Source organism: Hippoglossus hippoglossus, chromosome 12 (genome assembly GCF_009819705.1).
Source record: "Hippoglossus hippoglossus isolate fHipHip1 chromosome 12, fHipHip1.pri, whole genome shotgun sequence".
NCBI lineage: Eukaryota > Metazoa > Chordata > Actinopteri > Pleuronectiformes > Pleuronectidae > Hippoglossus > Hippoglossus hippoglossus.
In genome coordinates this window covers 19908846-19929605 of record NC_047162.1, presented here as the reverse complement: position 1 = coordinate 19929605, position 20760 = coordinate 19908846, and the positions used below count along the sequence as shown (strand labels likewise).

The 20760-nt window shown below is 44.1% G+C and overlaps 3 protein-coding genes across 5 annotated transcripts; all 3 read left to right on the top strand.

Annotated features, from left to right (window-relative positions):
• The first annotated feature begins 1676 nt into the window (after positions 1-1676).
• On the top strand, positions 1677-6600 carry slc31a1 (solute carrier family 31 member 1). Of its 3 annotated transcripts, XM_034601664.1 has the most exons (7): positions 1677-1831; positions 3853-3898; positions 4666-4771; positions 4884-4956; positions 5038-5206; positions 5440-5505; positions 6339-6600. In XM_034601664.1, exons 3-7 carry the CDS (start codon positions 4670-4672, stop codon positions 6538-6540), a joined length of 612 nt encoding a protein of 203 aa, XP_034457555.1. In that variant the 5' UTR covers positions 1677-1831; positions 3853-3898; positions 4666-4669; the 3' UTR covers positions 6541-6600. The 3 variants fall into 3 exon arrangements, with proteins under 3 accessions (XP_034457555.1, XP_034457556.1, XP_034457557.1); XM_034601665.1 differs by lacking the exon at positions 5440-5505; XM_034601666.1 differs by lacking the exons at positions 3853-3898; positions 5440-5505 and having other exon boundaries at positions 1680-1831.
• A 1831-nt stretch (positions 6601-8431) lies between these two features.
• On the top strand, positions 8432-12034 carry slc25a46 (solute carrier family 25 member 46). Its single transcript, XM_034601587.1, has 8 exons — positions 8432-8895; positions 9337-9379; positions 9487-9544; positions 9627-9704; positions 9799-9899; positions 10265-10321; positions 10457-10514; positions 10649-12034. Exons 1-8 carry the CDS (start codon positions 8625-8627, stop codon positions 11243-11245), a joined length of 1263 nt encoding a protein of 420 aa, XP_034457478.1. The 5' UTR covers positions 8432-8624; the 3' UTR covers positions 11246-12034.
• Positions 12035-12374: 340 nt separating this feature from the next.
• wdr36 (WD repeat domain 36) lies at positions 12375-20714 on the top strand. Its single transcript, XM_034601513.1, has 22 exons — positions 12375-12711; positions 14750-14777; positions 14870-14970; positions 15119-15236; positions 15324-15456; positions 15721-15775; positions 15873-16005; positions 16149-16324; positions 16407-16527; positions 16934-16999; positions 17091-17180; positions 17264-17406; positions 17501-17618; positions 17694-17859; positions 17951-18059; positions 18202-18281; positions 18562-18669; positions 18779-19010; positions 19119-19238; positions 19681-19762; positions 20231-20418; positions 20519-20714. Exons 1-22 carry the CDS (start codon positions 12547-12549, stop codon positions 20666-20668), a joined length of 2682 nt encoding a protein of 893 aa, XP_034457404.1. The 5' UTR covers positions 12375-12546; the 3' UTR covers positions 20669-20714.
• Positions 20715-20760: the final 46 nt, after the last annotated feature.

The following is a 20760-nucleotide window of genomic DNA, read 5'->3' as shown; positions in this document are numbered from 1 at the left end:
CGAGTGTGAAGGAAAACACCTTCAACAGGAAAAAGAAACGTCAGAGGTGAGGGACAGAAGTGATTTATCAACAAGATAATCATTACAATGTTGAAGAGAAGACAGCGTGTAACAAGGCGTATTCATGTTGAAAGTATTAATACAAAAGAAAATGTTTGACAGAGATGAAAATGGCAGTTTGGATGATGGAGGTTTTGTCAGTAATAGAATATGTGAGGAGATTATATTTTAATCCTAGATCTGTTAGGATGAACACACTGATACACACACAGAAGTATGAAGATAATGATGAAGAGGAGGAGGATGAAGAAGAGGAGAACAGTGTCATGTTCTTTTATCCCGAGATATGAGAAGAGCTGGTCTCGGTTTGGTTCAACAAGTATTTATTCAGAAGCAATGAAAAGGTACAGCATAGCTATGGGCACTCAATACACAGCCTCGGCTTTCTAGTAGCACGGGGTAGTCAAGAGTCGCCCCGAACGGACGACGGGTACATTACTTATAATAGTAGGTAGAACTTCATTGGTTAATAACGAGGGGGAGTCACCGGGGTTTAGCCCTGGCTCTCCCTTGCTGGTGCGCAGGCGTGGTCCCAGCCTCTTGGCCCTGGAGTCTGCGAATGATGAGGAGCCGCTCCCAGGTTCGCCCCTCCTGTGACAGTAGCTGGGAAAATCTTCACACTCTGACAGTGTTTGGTTTCATGTTTTACAGACAGGCCTTCAGCTGAAGCCTTGTGGGTCTTCAGTATTTTTGCAGATACGGTGTTGTTGTTCATTGGAGTGAGAAACCTTGTTCCTGCGTTATCGGCTGTATGTTCTGTGTGTGTAAGCATGCGCATTTTCTAGACAAAACAACGCCTTTCCTATCTGTCCTTCAGACCCTAGTGGCAGCTGTTTGAATTCTTTCTAAGGGTAGGTCACAGTTTCTTATGAAAACAGTGCATTCATGTATGTGTGATGTTTGAATAAAGCTAATGGAGTTTAGGCTGTAATATAGTAAGTTAGGTATGAGAACAAGTTAAAGTACAGTGTATTGTATGCCACAGATGTACAGTCTCCACAACAGGCATTATCAGACAGGTGCGAGACTGAACTGCGATGTGACGCACACACACACACACACACAACAATCAACTTCAAGATTAAAACCAGCCAGCAACAGCTACTATCAGTCACTATGTGAAGGCCACACATTCTCCCACATATTCAGCCCAAACTGCCCCTGCCCCCCCCCCCCTGTCTAACATACTGCATTTGTTTAGAGTTCAGTTTCATTGCCATCTTCACAGACACACACACATTAATTCTTTCTGTTAAGGTACAAACATGGTGCGCGTAAAATCGATCCTTTTCGGGGCTATAGTGTCTAATTATATTATTAAAATCCTAACAACAGTGACAGATGTTTGACTGGAGCTCCAGTAAACATAAGATCAGTCAGAACTTTTTTCAGATGATTTTATTTTTAGTGTCTACTGTTCTACATGTATTTTTTGTAGTTTTTTAAATGTTGTGCTTTAGTTTTTAAAGATGGAGCCGGAGCTAAGTGCTAAGCTAAGCTAAGCTAAGCTAAACTAGGCTAAGTTATCATCGCGGCATCTAATGTAAAAAAAGAACAACTCGCCTCCTGATGCTGATTGGTTCAAACCTCGAAGCTCCTCCTCTGTGTCCTGCGTACTTACGTCATGACGCAGTCCCCGGAAGTGGCGGGGGAGAAGCCGACGCAGTAAAAGTCCTTCTTCTTCTTCTGTTTCCGTTTCTTCTGACTCTTCACCTTCGTTATTCGGAAACGGAGGAAAAGAAGACAAGAAGAAGACACGGAGAATCTGCGGGTGAGCTCAGTGTGTGTGTGGGGGGGTTGTGTGTGGTGCGTGTGTGTGCGCGCGTGTGTGTGTGTGCGTGACCTTCGCTAACTAGCACACTAGAGTCTTTCTCTCGAGACTCTGGACTTTCAGTGAATGTTTACAAGTGTTTTGGAGGATGCGAGAATAACGAGGTGTTGGGCTCGAACCTGTGACGGATTCCGGACAGTTGGAGAGACTTCGTGTTTCTCTGTCCGCTGGACACGTCGACGAGATTTAAAAAGGTCTGAACAACTTGACAGTTTCAGACTTTGATTGGAACGAACGTGACACGTCACAGTCACAAACAAGCTTGTAGAGGGTTAACATGATAAAAGTGTCGCGTGTCAAACTGCAGGAGGAGCTGACATCAGCAGCATTAACTCAATATGCCTATTCTTCCTTATTAAAACCTACTACAATAATGTAAATAATAATAATAATAGATCTGTGTCCTGTCAACAGTCCGAATGTTCATCAATATAATCCATCAGTTATCAATCAGATATTTTCCAATCTACAGCAGGTTCATCACAAATGATCCTCAAGCGTTTCACCAGGAGACGTGATCAAACAGTCACCATAATAATAGGAGTATGATGATGATGATAATAATAATGATTATCATAGTTATAAAATTATAATAACAAATATAATAATAGGGATTTTGATGATAATAGTGATAATACTAATAATAAAGTCAGTGATCCTGTGATAAGTTAATCATTTCAAATAGAGTGACTGAGTTGAACTCATCAATAATCAGCAGTTAATCAATGATGAACGTAATCAGCTGTGGACGAGATAAGAAGTGAAGTACGAGGAAATTGTCTAAAGGGGACACGTGGACGACATGAGACATCACTTTCCTGTCTGACCTGTGATCCCGCAGCAGTGATTGAGGGTCGGGGTGAATCGGTGACAGAAATAAAGACTTGACGGCTCAAAGGTCAGAGGTCAGTCCTGATGTTTTGCCTTCTGATTGGCTGATCAGATGTCAGCCGTCATTAAAGTGAACCTGGATCAAACCAGTTCACTTCAGACTAGGATCCTTAAGACGTTGCTACGCTCACAAACACACACACAACGTGAAACTGGTTAGACTTTTTGTCAAACTTGTTCCGGCACTGCAGAATGTCACCGTGTTACTTTAATTAATGTAATTATTAAATAATTACTGCGTTCAGCTCAGACAAAACACTGTTGTGATACACTCAACTACAGCAGCTGAGAAGGTCAATCGTGTGGAGTCTCTCAAAATAAGTTCAGTTTATATAACTATTATTGTATCAAGTAACCTCATGATGAAATACTTGTGACGAAAATGTCCTATTACATCATCTATAATACAGTTTAGGCCCTTTTGAATCAGTTAATAAACACAAATTCTCACACTATTCCGAACACAGCATGAAAGGTGGGCACATTGTTAATCACAAACATGGACTTGCACTATGTTGTATACAATGATCAAACGTAAATGTACATGTTAGACCTCATCACAAAAATCTTATACGAGAAGAGGAGTTACTCAACACCTCGAATGTCTGACACCATTTAAAGGAAACCTGTCGTTCAGCTCAGAGACTGTAGTGAAATGTTTTAAGATTGAACTTGACGCTGGTGTAGAAACCTTCTCCGTGACAACAGAACCCAACTCTGATTGGCTGCAGGTTTCACTGACACATTATTTACTTAATGTATTTAATGCTAAACAGGAAGTGATTCTGTCTGAGATTTATTGTCAATTTTTACTGAAAGTTAAATTAATGTTTCTTTAAAAACATACACGTTTTCATCATATCGTCTGTCACCCCCCCCCCCCCCCCCCCCCCCCCCCCGCCCCTGAAAACCACCACATAAAACCACGTGAACAGGTGAGGTCACATGATTAATCCACAGCTTCTCATTGGCTGCCGAGAGCCTCCTCGCAGCTGATTGGCTGAAGATGGTCTTTATATCTGTATTTATTGTCTGTTAAACTCTCTCACCTCTCTTTCTACCTGACACAGTCTCTTCTGTGCTCGATTGGCCCTCGCTGTCTCCTCTCCTCTCCAGGTAAGACTGTTAAGACTTCATACATCAACTAGTATTGATTATGAAAGAGAGGGAGAGAGGGCGAGAGACACTGAAAAACCATCAGAGGAGAGAATCACATTAGTTTTTATCACAAAGCGATGCTGACTCATTCAAACAGAAAACAGGATAACAAGCATTGCCGATGGCGACGACCGACCTTCCTGTTAATGTTAACAATGCTGTAATCTAATTGGCTGATGTCAGAGAGTACAACAGAGCACTCTGATTGGCTCCTTTGACCTTTTTTAGCCTCAGGGTCGGGCAGCCAATCAGATTACAGCAGAGTGTCTGCTCAGTGACGTCAGACTGTAGCCGTGGTTACAGCTCTGCTGTGATGTCATTGGTGTTCAGTCCATGTCTCTTACTGGACGAGTCAACATCACTGTAAACGCGGAGCCGAAACTAAGGTAAGAGTGAGTGTTCTTAAAGTCTCTCGACCACTTTGTGGGGGGACAGGGTTCACGTCCGTCACGTGTTAGAAACCTCACCAACACGTCCACTCGCTCACTGTGAATTTTCCAGATATTTTCCTGCTGTATTCTCACATGGACTCATTCTGACATTTCCAGACATTTCACTTGATGTACTAAAAGTTCCAGAAAATGTCCAGAGAAACTGACTCAAACGTTTGTGTTCTCACAATCAGAAACTCAGTTAATTCAGCCGCTGTCTTATTCAAAGCATTGTGGGAACTGTAGTTTCTTCTCTTGGAGCAGAGAAGAACTTGTTTGTTTTTTTCCTAACAGCAACATGGACCATAGCCACCATCACCACACCATGCCACCACCCACCACCGGCGGACACGACCACGGGGGAGGAGGGAATGACGGGAGCACTGGACACATGGGGATGGTGAGAGGCAGGATATGTCAACATTACATGCTACATTATTCTGTGGAATCATTGTATAAATGCTAACACAGCAGGATTGAGCTAACATGCTAACGCTGCTGTGGTTAACTAGGTGATGACCTTCTACTTGGACTACAAGAACGTCGAGCTGCTGTTCACTGGACTGCTCATCAACTCCCCTGGAGGTCAGAGGTTCGACAGACATAGAATTATGTGGTTTTTATACATTTTTTGAGACCCTCCCCGTCCTCCTGTCGTCCAATCAGAGATGGTCGGAGCATGTATTGGTGTCTTCCTATTGGCCGTCCTGTACGAGGGACTAAAGATTGGACGTGAAGCGTTGCTGCGTCGCAGTCAGGTCAACGTGCGGTACAACTCTATGCCGCTCCCAGGGGCTGATGGGACAATGCTGATGGAGACGCACAAGACGGTCGGGTAAGTTGGTAATGTTAGTGCTAGCAACAGCTGGAAAAAAACCGAAAAAGTGAAATGTCTTAAAGTGTAAAAATATAAAGAATGATTTAAACAAATAATAAAAGAAAATTTAAAAAGTAAAATAATTTAAAATGAAAATTTCCGTCACAGATACAGATCTGTCGCGTGGTCGTCTATCACGTGATCATCTGTAATGTCGTGTAATGTGTTCATGTCAGCTCAGTGATTGACAGTCATGGTTTGGAGGGGGCGGAGCCTTCTGTTGGAAAAAAGTTATGGCCCTCAGCACGCGATGTCAGGTAACGCCCTGGTCCTGGTGCTGGTCCTGGTGCTGGTCCTGGTGCTGGTCCTGGTGCTGGTCCTGGTGCTGGTCCTGGTGCTGGTGCTGGTCCTGGTGCTGGTTCTGTTTGAGATCCTGTGATCAGACTGATATTGATCACTGATCACTTACACTATTTGTATTATTTTGTTTCCATAGTGTTTTGTTACATTTTACAGTTAATATTTTTGTAGTTTTTGTTTTTGTTGTAGTTTATATTTTTATTAGATGTTTTTTTGTAAATAACTTAATTCAGCGTTGCACAGCCCTGCGACTTCCTGTTTCTGTTTGAGTGTTAGTGCAGTGGTGCGCTCTACTATTTTCACTGTCATCGGATCTATATTCTCATATAATCTAAGCCGGATGCTATCATGCTACCACTGGGCTTAACTAACATTAACAATAACACTTAGGTGAATGGAAACAATTTGATGAATATTATCGTAAATTTCATACAACTAATGCTAAAACTGCTACTAATGCCATGAGTGTTTATGTTAAATAAATGAAGTCATCTGATATTAACAAGCTAACTATTCTGTAACAAATTCTAAAGCCTATACTTAGGCTAATTCCAAACTATTTGTATAAAAACTGATTGTTATTATATAGAGTGTAAGATATAAAGCTAATATAAACACTCTAAGAGCATTATTACTATTGCTAACTAATCATAACACACAACTTAATGAAAATAGTTAAAGATTGTACTACTAATGCTAACAGAAGTGCTAACAGTAACATAATGTTAAGAGCAATTTGTAAGATGCAAATGCTAACAGGAATTCAAACCCCCTCCCCTCACATTCTCAGGCAGCGGATGCTAAGCCCGGGCCACTTCATGCAGACCCTGTTGCACATCATCCAGGTGGTCATCAGCTACTTCCTGATGCTCGTATTCATGACCTACAACGGTTACCTGTGCATCGCCGTGGCAGCTGGTGCCGGGATGGGCTACTTCCTGTTCAGCTGGAGGAAGGCGGTGGTCGTCGACATCACCGAGCACTGCCATTAGCTAACATGCTAATTAGCATTGCGCCTGGAGGTTTAATTTCTGCTGATCACAATCGATAAATGGTAACAACTACCCTCATGTTTTGTAAGTGCTCTAGCCAACGTGCTACTGAAACTACAAACTACCAGAATGGTGCATCATGAAACACTAAATTAATAATAACCCCTTGTTGTAGGATAGCATGCACTTTAACAAACATAAATAAAGACCTTTTGTTTTACAGAAAACAAAAAATCATTTACTATTGACTTCTGCCAGACTAGTCAGCCAATCAGAGCTTGGATCACATTAGAAAATTCTGATTGGCCAGATCAATATTTTCTCTTTTAATCTTTTTTCTGTGCCATGTCAACGGGTTAGCTGCTGTTAGCCAAAACGTACGTAGTTTACATACACTTCTTTTAGTTAGCATCGTTGGCAGATTATTTTAAGAGCCAATCATAGCAAATTATTTAAGTAGTTTGATTAATTGAATATACACATTAATTACAGTAAATCAACATTTCACAAAAAAAAAAACGTTTTATTGAAAAATCCACACGATTCAACTTTATTCAATAATCAGAACAGAGCAACAGAACATCCGACGTTAAACTAAACTGAAAATGTAAATCATTTTCTTGTTGACACCAAATCTTTCTTTACACATTTTATAAAAACATTTTTAAATAAATTATTTGTCCAGTTTGTGTTTGAGAATCTGACTGGTTGGTGAGTCAGCCAATCAGGGCTCGGATATTTTTTCACATCTACACTGACAATTTCCCCAGTTTTCTTTTTAAATCTTTGAAACACGAGTTTACATTAACACACAGTAAATAACTTAATTGATTCAATTTACTGGTGTCTTTTTTTTCTGAGCCTTAAACTCGACACCGTTTGCCTTAATGTGGCCAACGAGTTGAAACGTCCTGATGTACAATGTTCTGTGACTGGAGGCCAGTGTTCGATCTGCTGCTTATCAGTGTCATCATTAAATCTGTCGTTAATTGTCTGCTGCTCTCTCTTCACGATGACCTGACAACGTTGGTCTCTTATCTTTAGCTTCGGATGAAATGTCGTTCATGGCAGCATCAGACGTTGTGATATGTTGTGATTTTTTAAAATAAATCGTTTCACTCTGAGATAGGTGGAGTTTACTTAATGGACCAATGAGATTACAGGGACAGATAGGTTACTGGATTTCTATTTCGTGAGTCGACATACTTTAGGCCATTATCAGGTGTCCACAGTGGGCAGTTGTATTTTGATGAAGGGTGTCCATATACTTTTGTCCAGGTGCTGTTGTTGTGAGAGGGGCCACATCAGGTTTAATGTCACGTTTAATGTCAGGTTTGATTTTCTCGTGATTATGATGAAAACTTGTGAAGGAAACTTTTATATCTGAGTCTGAAAATGTTTTAATTGTCACAAATGCTGGAATAAAAATAAAATAAAAAAGTTAATGAAGAATGTCGTCATCAGCTTCTGTTTTGTGGAATAAATGGGTTAAACAAGAGGAATATTTTAACCAGAATTTTTCTAAATAAAAGCTCCAGTTTCTCATATAAGAAAAAAGAACAGTTTGTATGAAACAGAAACAAACTCATTGATGCATATAAGTGTTTTGGTTCATGTGTAAATTAAGCGATAGCTACACTGAAAATAAAAATACAGTGGTTTAGTAGTAGAGTTGTAATCACTTTAATCCTCTGTTTAAATGTTACTTTATCAATTGATACCTTTTTATATACATATTTATTTCATATACATTACTTTTTATGTATATATATATATTTATATATAGTTTTTATGTAGGTCTATTGTTGCTACATATTCTGCGACACGTTTAAGGCATTACTGACTGAATGCTGCTGCCACACGGGGCAGTAATGAGCTCCCTACCTGGAGTCTGCTGAACCTGTGAAGAAGAGAACACTTCCGGGTGACAGCTCGATGTTTATTTCGGGTCAAATCATCCGGTGACGACTCTTCCACCTTTTAAACGTCCTCTCGCCACTTTACCGGGACGTGGCTGTGTTTGATTCCGTTAACCGGCTCTGAGTCACGGTTCCTCTGCTGTCAGTCCGCGCACCCACCCTCCGATGGCCTCCAGGCGGCCGGACAGCTTCGATGGGCTCGGCTACCGCGGCCGCGATGACCCGCTGTATGGAGCCAGCTACCCGGCCAGGAGCGCTGGAGCCCCCGCGGAGCTTCAACACCACCAGTGGGTCACCACGCCGCCGGACATCCCCGGCAGCCGCAACCTGCACCACGGAGAGCGGACACCGCACCACGAGGATCCACTGGCGGAGCACGGAGGCCCCGGAGCTGCAGGCGGATGGGAGGCTCCGCAGCCCGGTGTACCGCCTGTCGGTAGGTCGGTGCGGAGGGTCGTTAGCTCTCAGGCTAACGGCTACATAGCTTAGTGCACGTATCTAATGCGCAGAAACGAACTAGCATGCTAACACGACAACAGGAGAAACTGACTGGAAGCTAAAGTAATGTGTTAATAACTCCTCGTGTATTAACACAAGTCATTAAAACACGTCCAGCTGACTGACAGCTAGCGTGCTGGCTAGTAATTCTACCGCAGGCTAACTGTTAGCTAGTGAGCTGATATGTCGCATTCAGTATTTTGCTTTTAATAAAAAAACTTGTTCATATGTGAATTCTGATATATAAGTTTGAATAAAGTGGAAATAGATTAAATATAAGCGGGTGTGTCAGTTTGAATCTGGTTATTCTCGGTTTCTCATCAATCAAAATGAAATGTTCTGGAGCAAGAACAATAAAACCTTTCCCCTGTGTTTTCAGAGCAGCTGAACAGATTTGCCGGCTTTGGAATCGGACTGGTCAGGTTGGAAACTAATGAAGTTATTGGTGGTTTACTTAATGAGCAAATTATGGAAGAGGAAACAGCTGATTTCACAATAAAAGCAGTAAAGATGGTGTGTGTGTTTTCAGCCTGTTCACAGAGAACGTCCTGGCTCATCCCTGCATCGTGCTGCGCAGACAGTGTCAGGTTGGTTCATCCTGTTGTCGTCTCCTCTTTCAGCTGAATAATGTCTGATGGAACTTATCAATATAATTTATCGTTAATTCAGGTGAACTATCACGGCCGCTGTTACCACTTGACTCCGTTCAGTGCTGTGGTCGTTATGTACGCCATCACCAAGGCTCAGGTGAGAAACCTGCTCCTCAACCAGGTCACATTGCACTTTCCTCTTTATCATATAAAATACATAATAATAATAATAATCTGTCATTGCTGTTCAGGGTCCGAAGGCTCTGTGGAAGGGGATGGGCAGCACCTTCATCGTTCACGGCATCACACTGGGAGCCGAGGGCATCATCAGCGAGTTCACTCCATTACCACGGTAACCATGCACGAGTACTGTGCTCCTACTGTAGTGTTGCTCAGGCTTCATGTCACATGACCACTTTACGTTTTCTCTGAACTGTTACTGACAGTAAGTGTTGGCAGCTCTTTACATCATCCTCTGGTGATCGAGTGACGTGAACGACAACCAATCAGGAAGAAAACGTCTGTTTCTGTTCGTCCAGACTAAAGCACAACACCTGAGTTTTCAAAGTAAAACAAGGCAGCAGAATTTACAAAAGTCTCTGATTTAGGGGCTGGAAGACTGCCAGGTGTTACCGTAGCAACAATTATTTATTTAAACGGCCAGGTGTCAGTGTGGGCGGAGCCTGCGTGTGTGTTTACAGTGTGTGTTGTCCACAGGGAGCTTCCTCATCGGTGGAGCTGGAAACAACTCGCTGGACATTTGCTTCTTAAAGGGTCAGTTCACTTTTTTTCTTCTACTGATTTATTCTGAAAAACATCTTGTTTACTTCATGGATCGAAGCTGCTGATCAGTCTGTGAGTTTTGATTATGCCTGATGTAAAGTGACTCTTGTCGTCTCTTGGCCGCAGGTTAACAGCGGTGGTGGCGCTTCCATTTTACTGTTCCAGCCTCATTGAGACGGTCCAGGTCAATATTGATTATTTATTAACCTGTGTTTAAGTTTCTATTATTTCATCTGTGGTCTGTTTTTAATTAATTAATACATTTTTTATTTTATCTGAACATGTTATTGTCCCGATGACCTTGTGTCTCATCCTCAGAGCGAGATTGTCCGTGACGAGTCGTCGTCCGGTTTGCTCGACTGTGTCCGTGAAGGTCTGGCCCGATTGTTGGGCGTCGGCGCTCCTCACAGTCACCGTCTGCTTCCTCTCAGCTCTCTACTGCTTCCTGCCGCACTGCACGCTGTCCTACGATATGCTATCGCCGCCTCCGTACAGCGTGTGGCTATGTGGCTGCACCAGCGGAGCAAGAAGCAGCGGATGGATCCGTCCAACCCGCTCGACGGCTACTTCCCTGAGCTTGCGGCGGCATGGGCTGGGTCTCTTGTGGCCGATGTGTTGGTGTTTCCTCTGGAGACTGCGCTACACCGCCTCAGCCTGCAGGGCACGCGCACCATCATTGATGCCACTGACGGCGTGGTCGCTGTGGGAAATGGTGGCAGCCCACTAGTCCTGCCTGTCAACACGCAGTATGACGGCTTCTCCGACTGCCTTCACACCATCCGCCGCAAGGAGGGTGTGAGTGGCTATTACCGCGGGTTTGGAGCGCTCGTGGCACAGTACGCGCTCCATGGAGCGCTGCTCGCTGCTGCCAGGACTCTGCTGAGGCTGCTGCTGCTGGACGGTAAGCACAACTAGAGGAGTTACCATGGAGATGCAGCATCACCACCCACAGAGGTCATCTGGTGAGATGGTCTCATGGACTTTGTGTCACCGTGGCTACAGAAAGACAAATAAGACTTTAAATTTAAAATACCACCAAACATTCTGATCATCTGTCACATTTAAAGGGGCAGGTCAACTTTCCTGTAATTCACCACGGCAACCACAAACTGATCATTAATCAATATTTAAAATACAAACCATTAACTAGCCCCAGGGGAAGGTCCCGACGAATACCAGTCATCAGAGCCTATGTGAGATGTTTGTGGCACTTCCTGACTTCAAACTAAATGTCTCTATGGAAACACTGTCACTTTCTGTCCCAGCATGAAAGCATGAAGTCATGACCCTGTGTTTAAATACTGACAACTGATTGGTTACCTGCTGTGTGTGAAGATGAACAGTTTATTTGTATAAAGTTGTACAAATTTATTAAATGTAGATTTAGATTAAATTATATGTCATTCATAAATATTTAAATTAATATTCAAATCAACAATTGGACTATCTACAGACACACATATACATATACGTATATATGTGTAAATAAAAAGAATCCTGTTGGTTTTTCAAAATAAATGTCTGGAGGAAGTAGCCACATGTTCTGAAAGAAGAAAACAACAATAAAAGCTTTCAGTCTCGTCATATTTGTTGTACTTTTGTCAAATGTTGAAACTTTGCACTTGAGCTTTAGAAAAATCTAGTTTTTTGTCTGTTGCTGTAAATTATTTCACCTGAAATAAAATAAAAACTATCGTAACACAGTTGCTGCTTTTTGTCTGAAATGTCCCATTTTTCATTTTATTTTATATTTATACAAAATTCTATATTAATATAAACATTATCTAAATGTTTTTAAGAATGAGTTTGACACATTTTTCAGTATTTAGCTTTGATTTCTCTATTTTTTATTTGTTTTCGATAAAAACACTTTATATTTATTTTTATAGGATAAAATAAACTTTTTTTTAAATACTTTTTTTACTGAACTTAAGATGAACTTGTATATCGTGTGTATGTGATAGTTATTGATTATGAAGATAAGATAATAAAGATGAGATATTTAATGTAAAAAAAAAGAAAAAAATCACCAAGAAGAGGAACCAACCTTCCTCCGAGCGGAACCTTTGTGTTGCTGCTGCTTGTTTGCTGTCGGACCTCAGTCCTCGGCCCTCATTAGTTTGTTAGTGAGTTGTTGGTTCGGCTCCGTGTCTTCGGCTTGTTTCTTCTCCGGTATTGACCGAGTTTCTCCGGTAAACCCTCCGTTGTTACCGGACATGTCGGGCGGCGGGACTCTCGCAGGCGGCGGCAGCTCTTTGTTCTCCGGTTTCCGGGTTCTGGGTCTTTACTCCAACCACGTGCCGCACGCGCTCCGTTACCATCACAAGCACCGGGAGTTCTACCTGGTGACCGCGGTCGGTAAATGTCTCCACACGTACAACGTAAGAGAACGCACGCACGCACACGCACGCACGCACACGCACAAGCTCTGTTTTACTGAAGTATTTACACACAGCGTCATCACATGTATGTTTGTATAAGGGACAGACTCTAACATCAGCCCTCAGTACAGTAGTAGCCCTCAGGACAGTAGTGGCCCTCAGCACAGTAGTGGCCCTCAGTAGTGGCCTCAGGACAGTAGTGCCCTCAGGACAGTAGTGACCCTCAGGACAGTAGTGACCCTCAGTACAGTAGTGCCCTCAGGACAGTAGTGACCCTCAGGACAGTAGTGACCCTCAGTACAGTAGTGCCCTCAGGACAGTAGTGACCCTCAGGACAGTAGTGACCCTCAGCACAGTAGTGGCCCTCAGTAGTGCCCTCAGGACAGTAGTGGCCCTCAGGACAGTAGTGACCCTCAGTACAGTAGTGGCCCTCAGTACAGTAGTGCCCTCAGGACAGTAGTGGCCCTCAGGACAGTAGTGACCCTCAGTACAGTAGTGGCCTCAGTAGTGGCCCTCAGGACAGTAGTGACCCTCAGGACAGTAGTGCCCTCAGGACAGTAGTGGCCTCAGTAGTGGCCCTCAGGACAGTAGTGACCCTCAGTACAGTAGTGGCCCTCAGGACAGTAGTGGCCTCAGTAGTGACCCTCAGTACAGTAGTGGCCTCAGTAGTGGCCCTCAGGACAGTAGTGCCCTCAGGACAGTAGTGACCCTCAGTACAGTAGTGGCCCTCAGGACAGTAGTGACCCTCAGTACAGTAGTGGCCTCAGTAGTGACCCTCAGTACAGTAGTGCCCTCAGGACAGTAGTGACCCTCAGTACAGTAGTGGCCCTCAGGACAGTAGTGGCCTCAGGACAGTAGTGGCCCTCAGTACAGTAGTGCCCTCAGGACAGTAGTGGCCCTCAGTAGTAGCCCTCAGGACAGTAGTGACCCTCAGTACAGTAGTGCCCTCAGGACAGTAGTGGCCTCAGTAGTGACCCTCAGTACAGTAGTGGCCTCAGTAGTGGCCCTCAGGACAGTAGTGCCCTCAGGACAGTAGTGGCCCTCAGTAGTGACCCTCAGTACAGTAGTGGCCTCAGTAGTGGCCCTCAGTAGTAGCCCTCAGTACAGTAGTGACCCTCAGTACAGTAGTGCCCTCAGGACAGTAGTGGCCTCAGTAGTGACCCTCAGTACAGTAGTGGCCTCAGTAGTGGCCCTCAGGACAGTAGTGCCCTCAGGACAGTAGTGGCCCTCAGTAGTGACCCTCAGTACAGTAGTGGCCTCAGTAGTGGCCCTCAGGACAGTAGTGGCCTCAGTACAGTAGTAGCCCTCAGTAGTGACCCTCAGTACAGTAGTGGCCTCAGTAGTGGCCCTCAGGACAGTAGTGGCCTCAGTACAGTAGTGGCCCTCAGTAGTGACCCTCAGTACAGTAGTGGCCTCAGTAGTGGCCCTCAGGACAGTAGTGGCCTCAGTACAGTAGTGGCCCTCAGTAGTGACCCTCAGTACAGTAGTGGCCCTCAGGACAGTAGTGGCCTCAGTACAGTAGTAGCCCTCAGTACAGTAGTGACCCTCAGTACAGTAGTAGCCCTCAGTACAGTAGTGGCCCTCAGTAGTGGCCCTCAGTACAGTAGTGGCCCTCAGTAGTGGCCCTCAGTACAGTAGTGGCCCTCAGTAGTGACCCTCAGTAGTGGCCCTCAGTAGTGGCCCTCAGTACAGTAGTGGCCCTCAGTAGTGGCCCTCAGTAGTGGCCCTCAGTAGTGGCCCTCAGTAGTGGCCCTCAGTACAGTAGTGGCCCTCAGTACAGTAGTAGCCCTCAGTACAGTAGTGGCCCTCAGTAGTGGCCCTCAGTAGTGGCCCTCAGTAGTGACCCTCAGTAGTGGCCCTCAGTAGTGACCCTCAGTACAGTAGTGGCCCTCAGTAGTGACCCTCAGTAGTGGCCCTCAGTAGTGACCCTCAGTAGTGGCCCTCAGTAGTGGCCCTCAGTAGGGCCCCTCTTCCACTGTGTCCGTGTGCTTATGATGTGACCACATTGATCCCTGTATTGATTATTGATTGATTCCAGGTGAACAGATTGGGGATCGTGGCCGTCGGTGAGTTTTCAAAATAAATCAAATAAATTTAATGTTTACATGTGAACATCCTGTTTTCTGATTGGTTCATGTGCTGTGATGTGGTTTCCTAGGTGACAGCCTGTCAGATGACATCACATGTCTGGCAGCTGACAGGATGTTGGTGTTCGCTGCTTCTGGAAAACTCGTCAGTGCTTTCGCCCGAAACAAAGAGGTCGACCTTTTAATTCACGTGTTTAGTTTCAATGTTAATTTAATCGTTTCTTCAATGTAACTTTAAAAACTTTTTATACCCCAAACAGACTGAAGTAAAAAATTATATTTTTTAATAAAGACAATCATTTGTGACTTTCTCTGCGCAGGTGGTGATGCGTTACCATGGTCACAAACAGGAAGTGCGTCTGCTACTGCCGCTGGGCGATAACCTGATCTCCGCTGACAGCGGTGGTGATGTAATAGTGTGGGATGTCCAGGCCGGGGGTGAGTAGTGTGGGCGGGGCTTCCCTTACCTGCAACTTTACATTACCTGTGCGTTACACATCATGCCTTGTGCTCTCTGCCTGACAGACGTCTACCTGCGCCTGCAGTTTGACCCAAAGACCTTCGACGTGTCCGCCATGATGCACCCGAGCACGTACTTGAACAAGGTGCTGCTGGGAAGCTCCCAGGGTGCACTGCAGCTGTGGAACATTAAGTCCAGGTGAGGGGGGGGGGTCTTGCTTCCTGTGAATCATTGAACCTCTCAGGTTCACTTCACTCTGACCGTCACACAACCTGTTGTCTTCATGTAACATGTCTTCATGTAACATGTCCGTGTTTATTCTGTGTTAAAACTCATCTTCAGTCTCAGACCGCACATGCTGTCTTGGCTCCGCCTCCCAAAAAGCCCAGTTTGCTCTGATTGGTCTAACCATGGTAACAGTCATGGCGTGGGTTCTGATTGTTGTTTTCTTTCCCTCCTCAGTAAGTTGTTGTTCACATTTCCTGGTTGGTCAGCAGGGGTCACTGTTCTGCAGCAGGTGAGTCACATGATTAGTAATTTATTTATAACATTAGATTTTGAAAACCAGTTAAAGTGACACTCGCAATTACATCATAAACAACTACATTTTCCAGAGTCCTGCGGTTGACGTGGTTGGCGTTGGCACGGCAACGGGCCGCATCATCATTCACAACATTAAGTTTGACGAGACAATGATGAGTTTCACACAAGACTGGGGACCAATCACCTCGCTCTCTTTCAGAACAGGTACAGGTGGTTATCTCTGACTCGCCCCACCTCGCTGTCATTCATTCAAACAAGGAAGTACCATCTCTCTCTCTCTCTCTCTCTCTCTCTCTCTCTCTCTCTCTCTCTCTCTCTCTCTCTCTCTCTCTCTCTCTCTCTCTCAGACGGTCCTCCCATCCTGGCGTCCGGTAGTCCTCAGGGCCACATTGCATTATGGGATCTGGAACGCAGACAGCTGGTCACTCAACACAGAAACGCCCACAGCACAGCCATTGCCGCGGCAACCTTCCTGCATGGAGAACCGCTATTGGTCACTAACGGGGCTGACAACGCCATCAAGGTCAAACAAGCAAATAAACAAACTGTGTTTTTGTCTATTGTTTGTTTTTATATTAATAAATATCGTTTTTCTTTTTTTCCAGGTGTGGATATTTGATAGGGAGGGGGGTGGAGCCAGACTCCTGCGGAGTCGCCAAGGTCACAGCGCCCCGCCCACCACCATCTATCACCATGGCATCGATGGAAAAAATATTCTCAGTTCAGGTAAATAAAGAGCTTCGTCATCTGCATTGGATTTATTTACATAGAATTTATAGAATTATATTATTTTACTTAATTTTGGTTTTAGTTGTTTATATTTTTCTTATTTCTGTACATCTCTTTAAACTCTAGTGTTTGATTTTGTGCTACGACGTTATAGCATCAGGGTTTCAGCAGAGCAGTGTCTGCTGGGTAACGCTCTGTCAACACGTCAATGAGAAACTGTTCATAAAATACTGTGTCAGAGCACAGATGACATCATATTACATCATAACATCATCTGTCAAAATGTTACTACTTTCCGTGAGCTGCAGTTTGTTTAGAGTGGAGTTAGTTACACGTTTATAATGTTGTTTACATGGTGCTCAGAGAATCATGGGTATTTTATACGTTGTGTCTCCCCCTGCAGGTCAGGACGGGACACTGCAGTCTTTCTCCACCGTCCACGAACGTTTCAACAAGAACCTGGGTCACGGTCAGTTCAGTTGTCCAACCTTTATTTGATGTCGTATCCATGGTTACAAGTATTTAATGTTTTAAGTGTGTGTGTGTGTGTGTGTGTCCAGGCTCAATCAACAAGAAGAAAGAGCAGAAGAAGAAGAAGGGGCTGTCCTACGAGGAGCTGCGTCTTCCTGCCATCACTGCGTTCTCCTCTGGTTCGAGCCCGTCACTCACACAAGTCACAGAACTCCTCGGAGAAAAACTCTGACTGACGCATTCTATCTCTGTTGATTGACAGCTGCTGCCCGTCAGTCTGACTGGGATGGAATTGTCGCCTGTCATCGCGGTCGCCGAGCAGCCACAACATGGAACTACCAGAGGTGCACCATGGGAAGTTATCATCTGCAGCCACCCTGCCCTCGCAGGGATGCGGTGGCCACGGTAACGGCATCATGTGTTAACAGTTAATATATTTACCACAGTTTGCTGAGTAAAACTTTGTTTTCTTATTCAATACTTGCTTCACTGTTGCCAGGCCGTCGACATCACTTCCTGTGGTAACTTTGCTGTGATTGGCTCATCGTGCGGACGTGTTGACATCTACAACCTTCAGTCAGGGCTGCATCGTGGTTGCTATGGGGACAATGAGAAAGGTGTGCTCACCTGTTTGTCTGTGATTGGTCTGTACTGTATCACTGTCTGTCGCTGACCCTGCCCTTCTTCTCCAGCTCACAGTGGTGCGGTGCGAGGTGTCGCCACAGACGCCCTGAACCAGCTGACCCTCACCTCTGGCTCTGATTGGCTGCTCAGGTTCTGGCGCTTTAAGACCAGGAAACAGGAACAACAGCTGAAGCTAAATGCTGCCCCAGCTAGCATGATGCTACACAGAGACAGGTAGCTTTTAGTTAGCAGGTTGCTATAGGTTAGCATGATGCTCCACACAGACAGGTAGCTAACTTTTTTTTTTTTTCTTTCCTGATATTAGCGGGATGTTAGCATTAGCACTGGATGACTTCACACTGCAGGTGGTTGACATAGAGACCAGACGAGTGGTCAGGAAGTTTGTGGGACACCACAGCAACATCAACGACATGGTGAGTTGAGTGAAGCTAACACAGCTAACAACCTGTTACTGATGCTAATAGATGCTTATTCTTTTGCTGCCTTGACAACATTCACAATGCTAACGCTAACATCAGAGACGACTTTAGTGATGATGTTACTTCATCTCCCTAGACCTTCAGCCCTGATGGTCGCTGGCTGGTGACCGTGGCGATGGACTGCACCATTCGCACCTGGGATCTTCCCTCCGGCAGGTGAGAATGGAATAGTCCAGTGTTGATCACATGACGACTAAAACTTAAATGTTTATCATTCGTGTTGAGTTTTGATCTTTTTCCTCTGAACTTCTTTTTCATTGAGCTTTCAACTCAGAATCTGAACATGAAGCTTTTTTATCATATATATTTGAATTTGATTATATTATGTGTTTGTCTATATTATATTTATATCATCCAGTTGACAGGAAATTATTTTGAGTGACGTGTAAGCACAATAATTATAATCAGGATAATTAAATCAATTTTCTCTTCTCAGCCTTGTTGACTGTTTCCTGGTTGCCATGGCGCCAGTGGGTGTGTCCATGTCACCGACCGGAGACTTCCTGGCGACGGCCCATGTTGACAGTCTGGGCGTTTACCTCTGGTCTGAACTTATCACCTCTCAAGAGTTTTATCTGTCACTGTGATAATCATGACATCACTTAACAGCTGACACTGCAGCAGCCAATCACAATACGGCTCTCCTCCCGCAGGACCAATAAAAGCCTGTGTGGGCCCGTGGGGCTCCGCCCACTCCCGGCTGACTACCAACCGGTTGTGGAGATGCTTCCTGGCGTCACAGTGGACGAATCAGAACAGGAAGTACCATCAGAGGAGGTTGATGATGCATACAAGTCAGCTGATCAGCTGGGGCTGGAGCTCGTAACGCTGTCGCTGCTGCCAGAGTCCCGATGGAAGAGTCTGCTTCACCTGGACGTCATCAAGGTCCCGCTCGCTCGCACATGCATATTCCTTTACATGCTGTTTTGTTTGTATGACGTCATGTGAACAAGGAAACAACGTAAAACATGAGCTGTTTCTCTCTGTTTGTAGAAGAGGAACAAACCTGTAGCGCCCCCTGTGGCTCCAGCTGCAGCTCCCTTCTTCCTGCCAACAGTCCCCGGACTCACGCCTCGATTTACGTTGCCCGCAGCAACAGAACAGGAAACACAGGTACACCTGATGAACGTCCACTTCTTCTTCTGTTCCTTTTGTCCTTCAGTATTAGTCTGTGAAGATGTGAGGTTACCACGGTAACTGCCGGTTTAACTAAGATGGTGAATCACCATAGTAACTGTTGCTGCTCCGCTAACCAATCAGATATATAATCAATAACATGAGATAAACTTGATCTGTTTAGTTTATCAATAACTAAGTCACATGATCATGTTGGTCACATGACACCTTGTTAAATGGGACTGTTCCTTCCTTTATTGGAATGTGTATCTGAATCTTATATTTATCAGAAGATGATTTTCGATAATGTCATGTGATCAGTGATATTTTAACTTTAGAAACCAATAAGGTTAAAGACCGGATCTACAATCTATTGAAACGAACCAATCAGCAGCCACCATGTGGTAGAAATGATGACATCACATTGTTGTTTTTCCAGTCAAAGATGCTGAGTCGTGGTTTGTTGAGTCAAAAGACCGAGTTCAGCGCTGCTCTGGAATCAGCTCAAGAATCTGGATCATGTGAGTCTCTTTTTGTTTTTACTTTTTGAGTTAAGTGTTAATTATTTCCATTCATATATTGATATTAATAATTATTTTACCTATAAACAGAATTGTCAATAAAATTATAAAACATAATTTCTCACCTCTTCAACTGACAGTCGATTTAAAACTAATAATTTAATGATCGAATCTACAATTTAAAAAAATGTAAATGTGATATCTTTATATGTAGATAAACAAATTAATTTAAACGTTTTTAAAACAATTCTGAGTATCACATTTTATATTGTTTTTAAGTAAAAGTTAAAAATACAATTTCTTTTTAAATTTCTGAATTCTTTATTAAACAACAACTGTTTCCAGGTATAAAAGAGCCATGATTAAAATGTTCAATGGCGTCTGTTGCCTCATGTGTATGAATGGAGGCGGCACTGGTCCCAGTTGATTCGTCATCACGAGACACATGAACTCTCTCTCTCTGTGCAGTCGATCGCCCGGTGCGGCTCCTGAAGGATTGTGGGCCGGCGGCGATCTCTGTCGAGCTCACCTGTCTGACAACGGAGGGGGGCGGAGCCAGCAGCCTCCTGCTCGCCTTCGTCAACATGATTGACAGCATGTTGGCCAATGGGCGGGACTTCGATCTGGCTCATGCCTACCTGGCGCTATTCTTAAAGGTCAGCAGCCAATCAGAATGCTGCAGTCTGAATTTTAACTCTGATTTTCAGTATTTAGTTGTGAAAATAGCTTAAGCATTTTTTTCTTTTGTTTTTACAGCTCCATCTCCGTACCTTGTCACAGGATACTGTTGCCATGGCAGCATTGCTCCGCCTCTCCACCCATATGGAGGCGGGTTGGGCGGGGTTACGTTCCTCATTTGACCAATCACTTTGTCTGCTGTCGTACACTAAGAGTGCACTGCTGTGACACACTCACATAGTTCTATTTTAATAAAGTTAAATGTTGAATTGTTGTCGGCATGTTTTTTTTTTTTTTCACTTTAATAAAAACAGATTTAA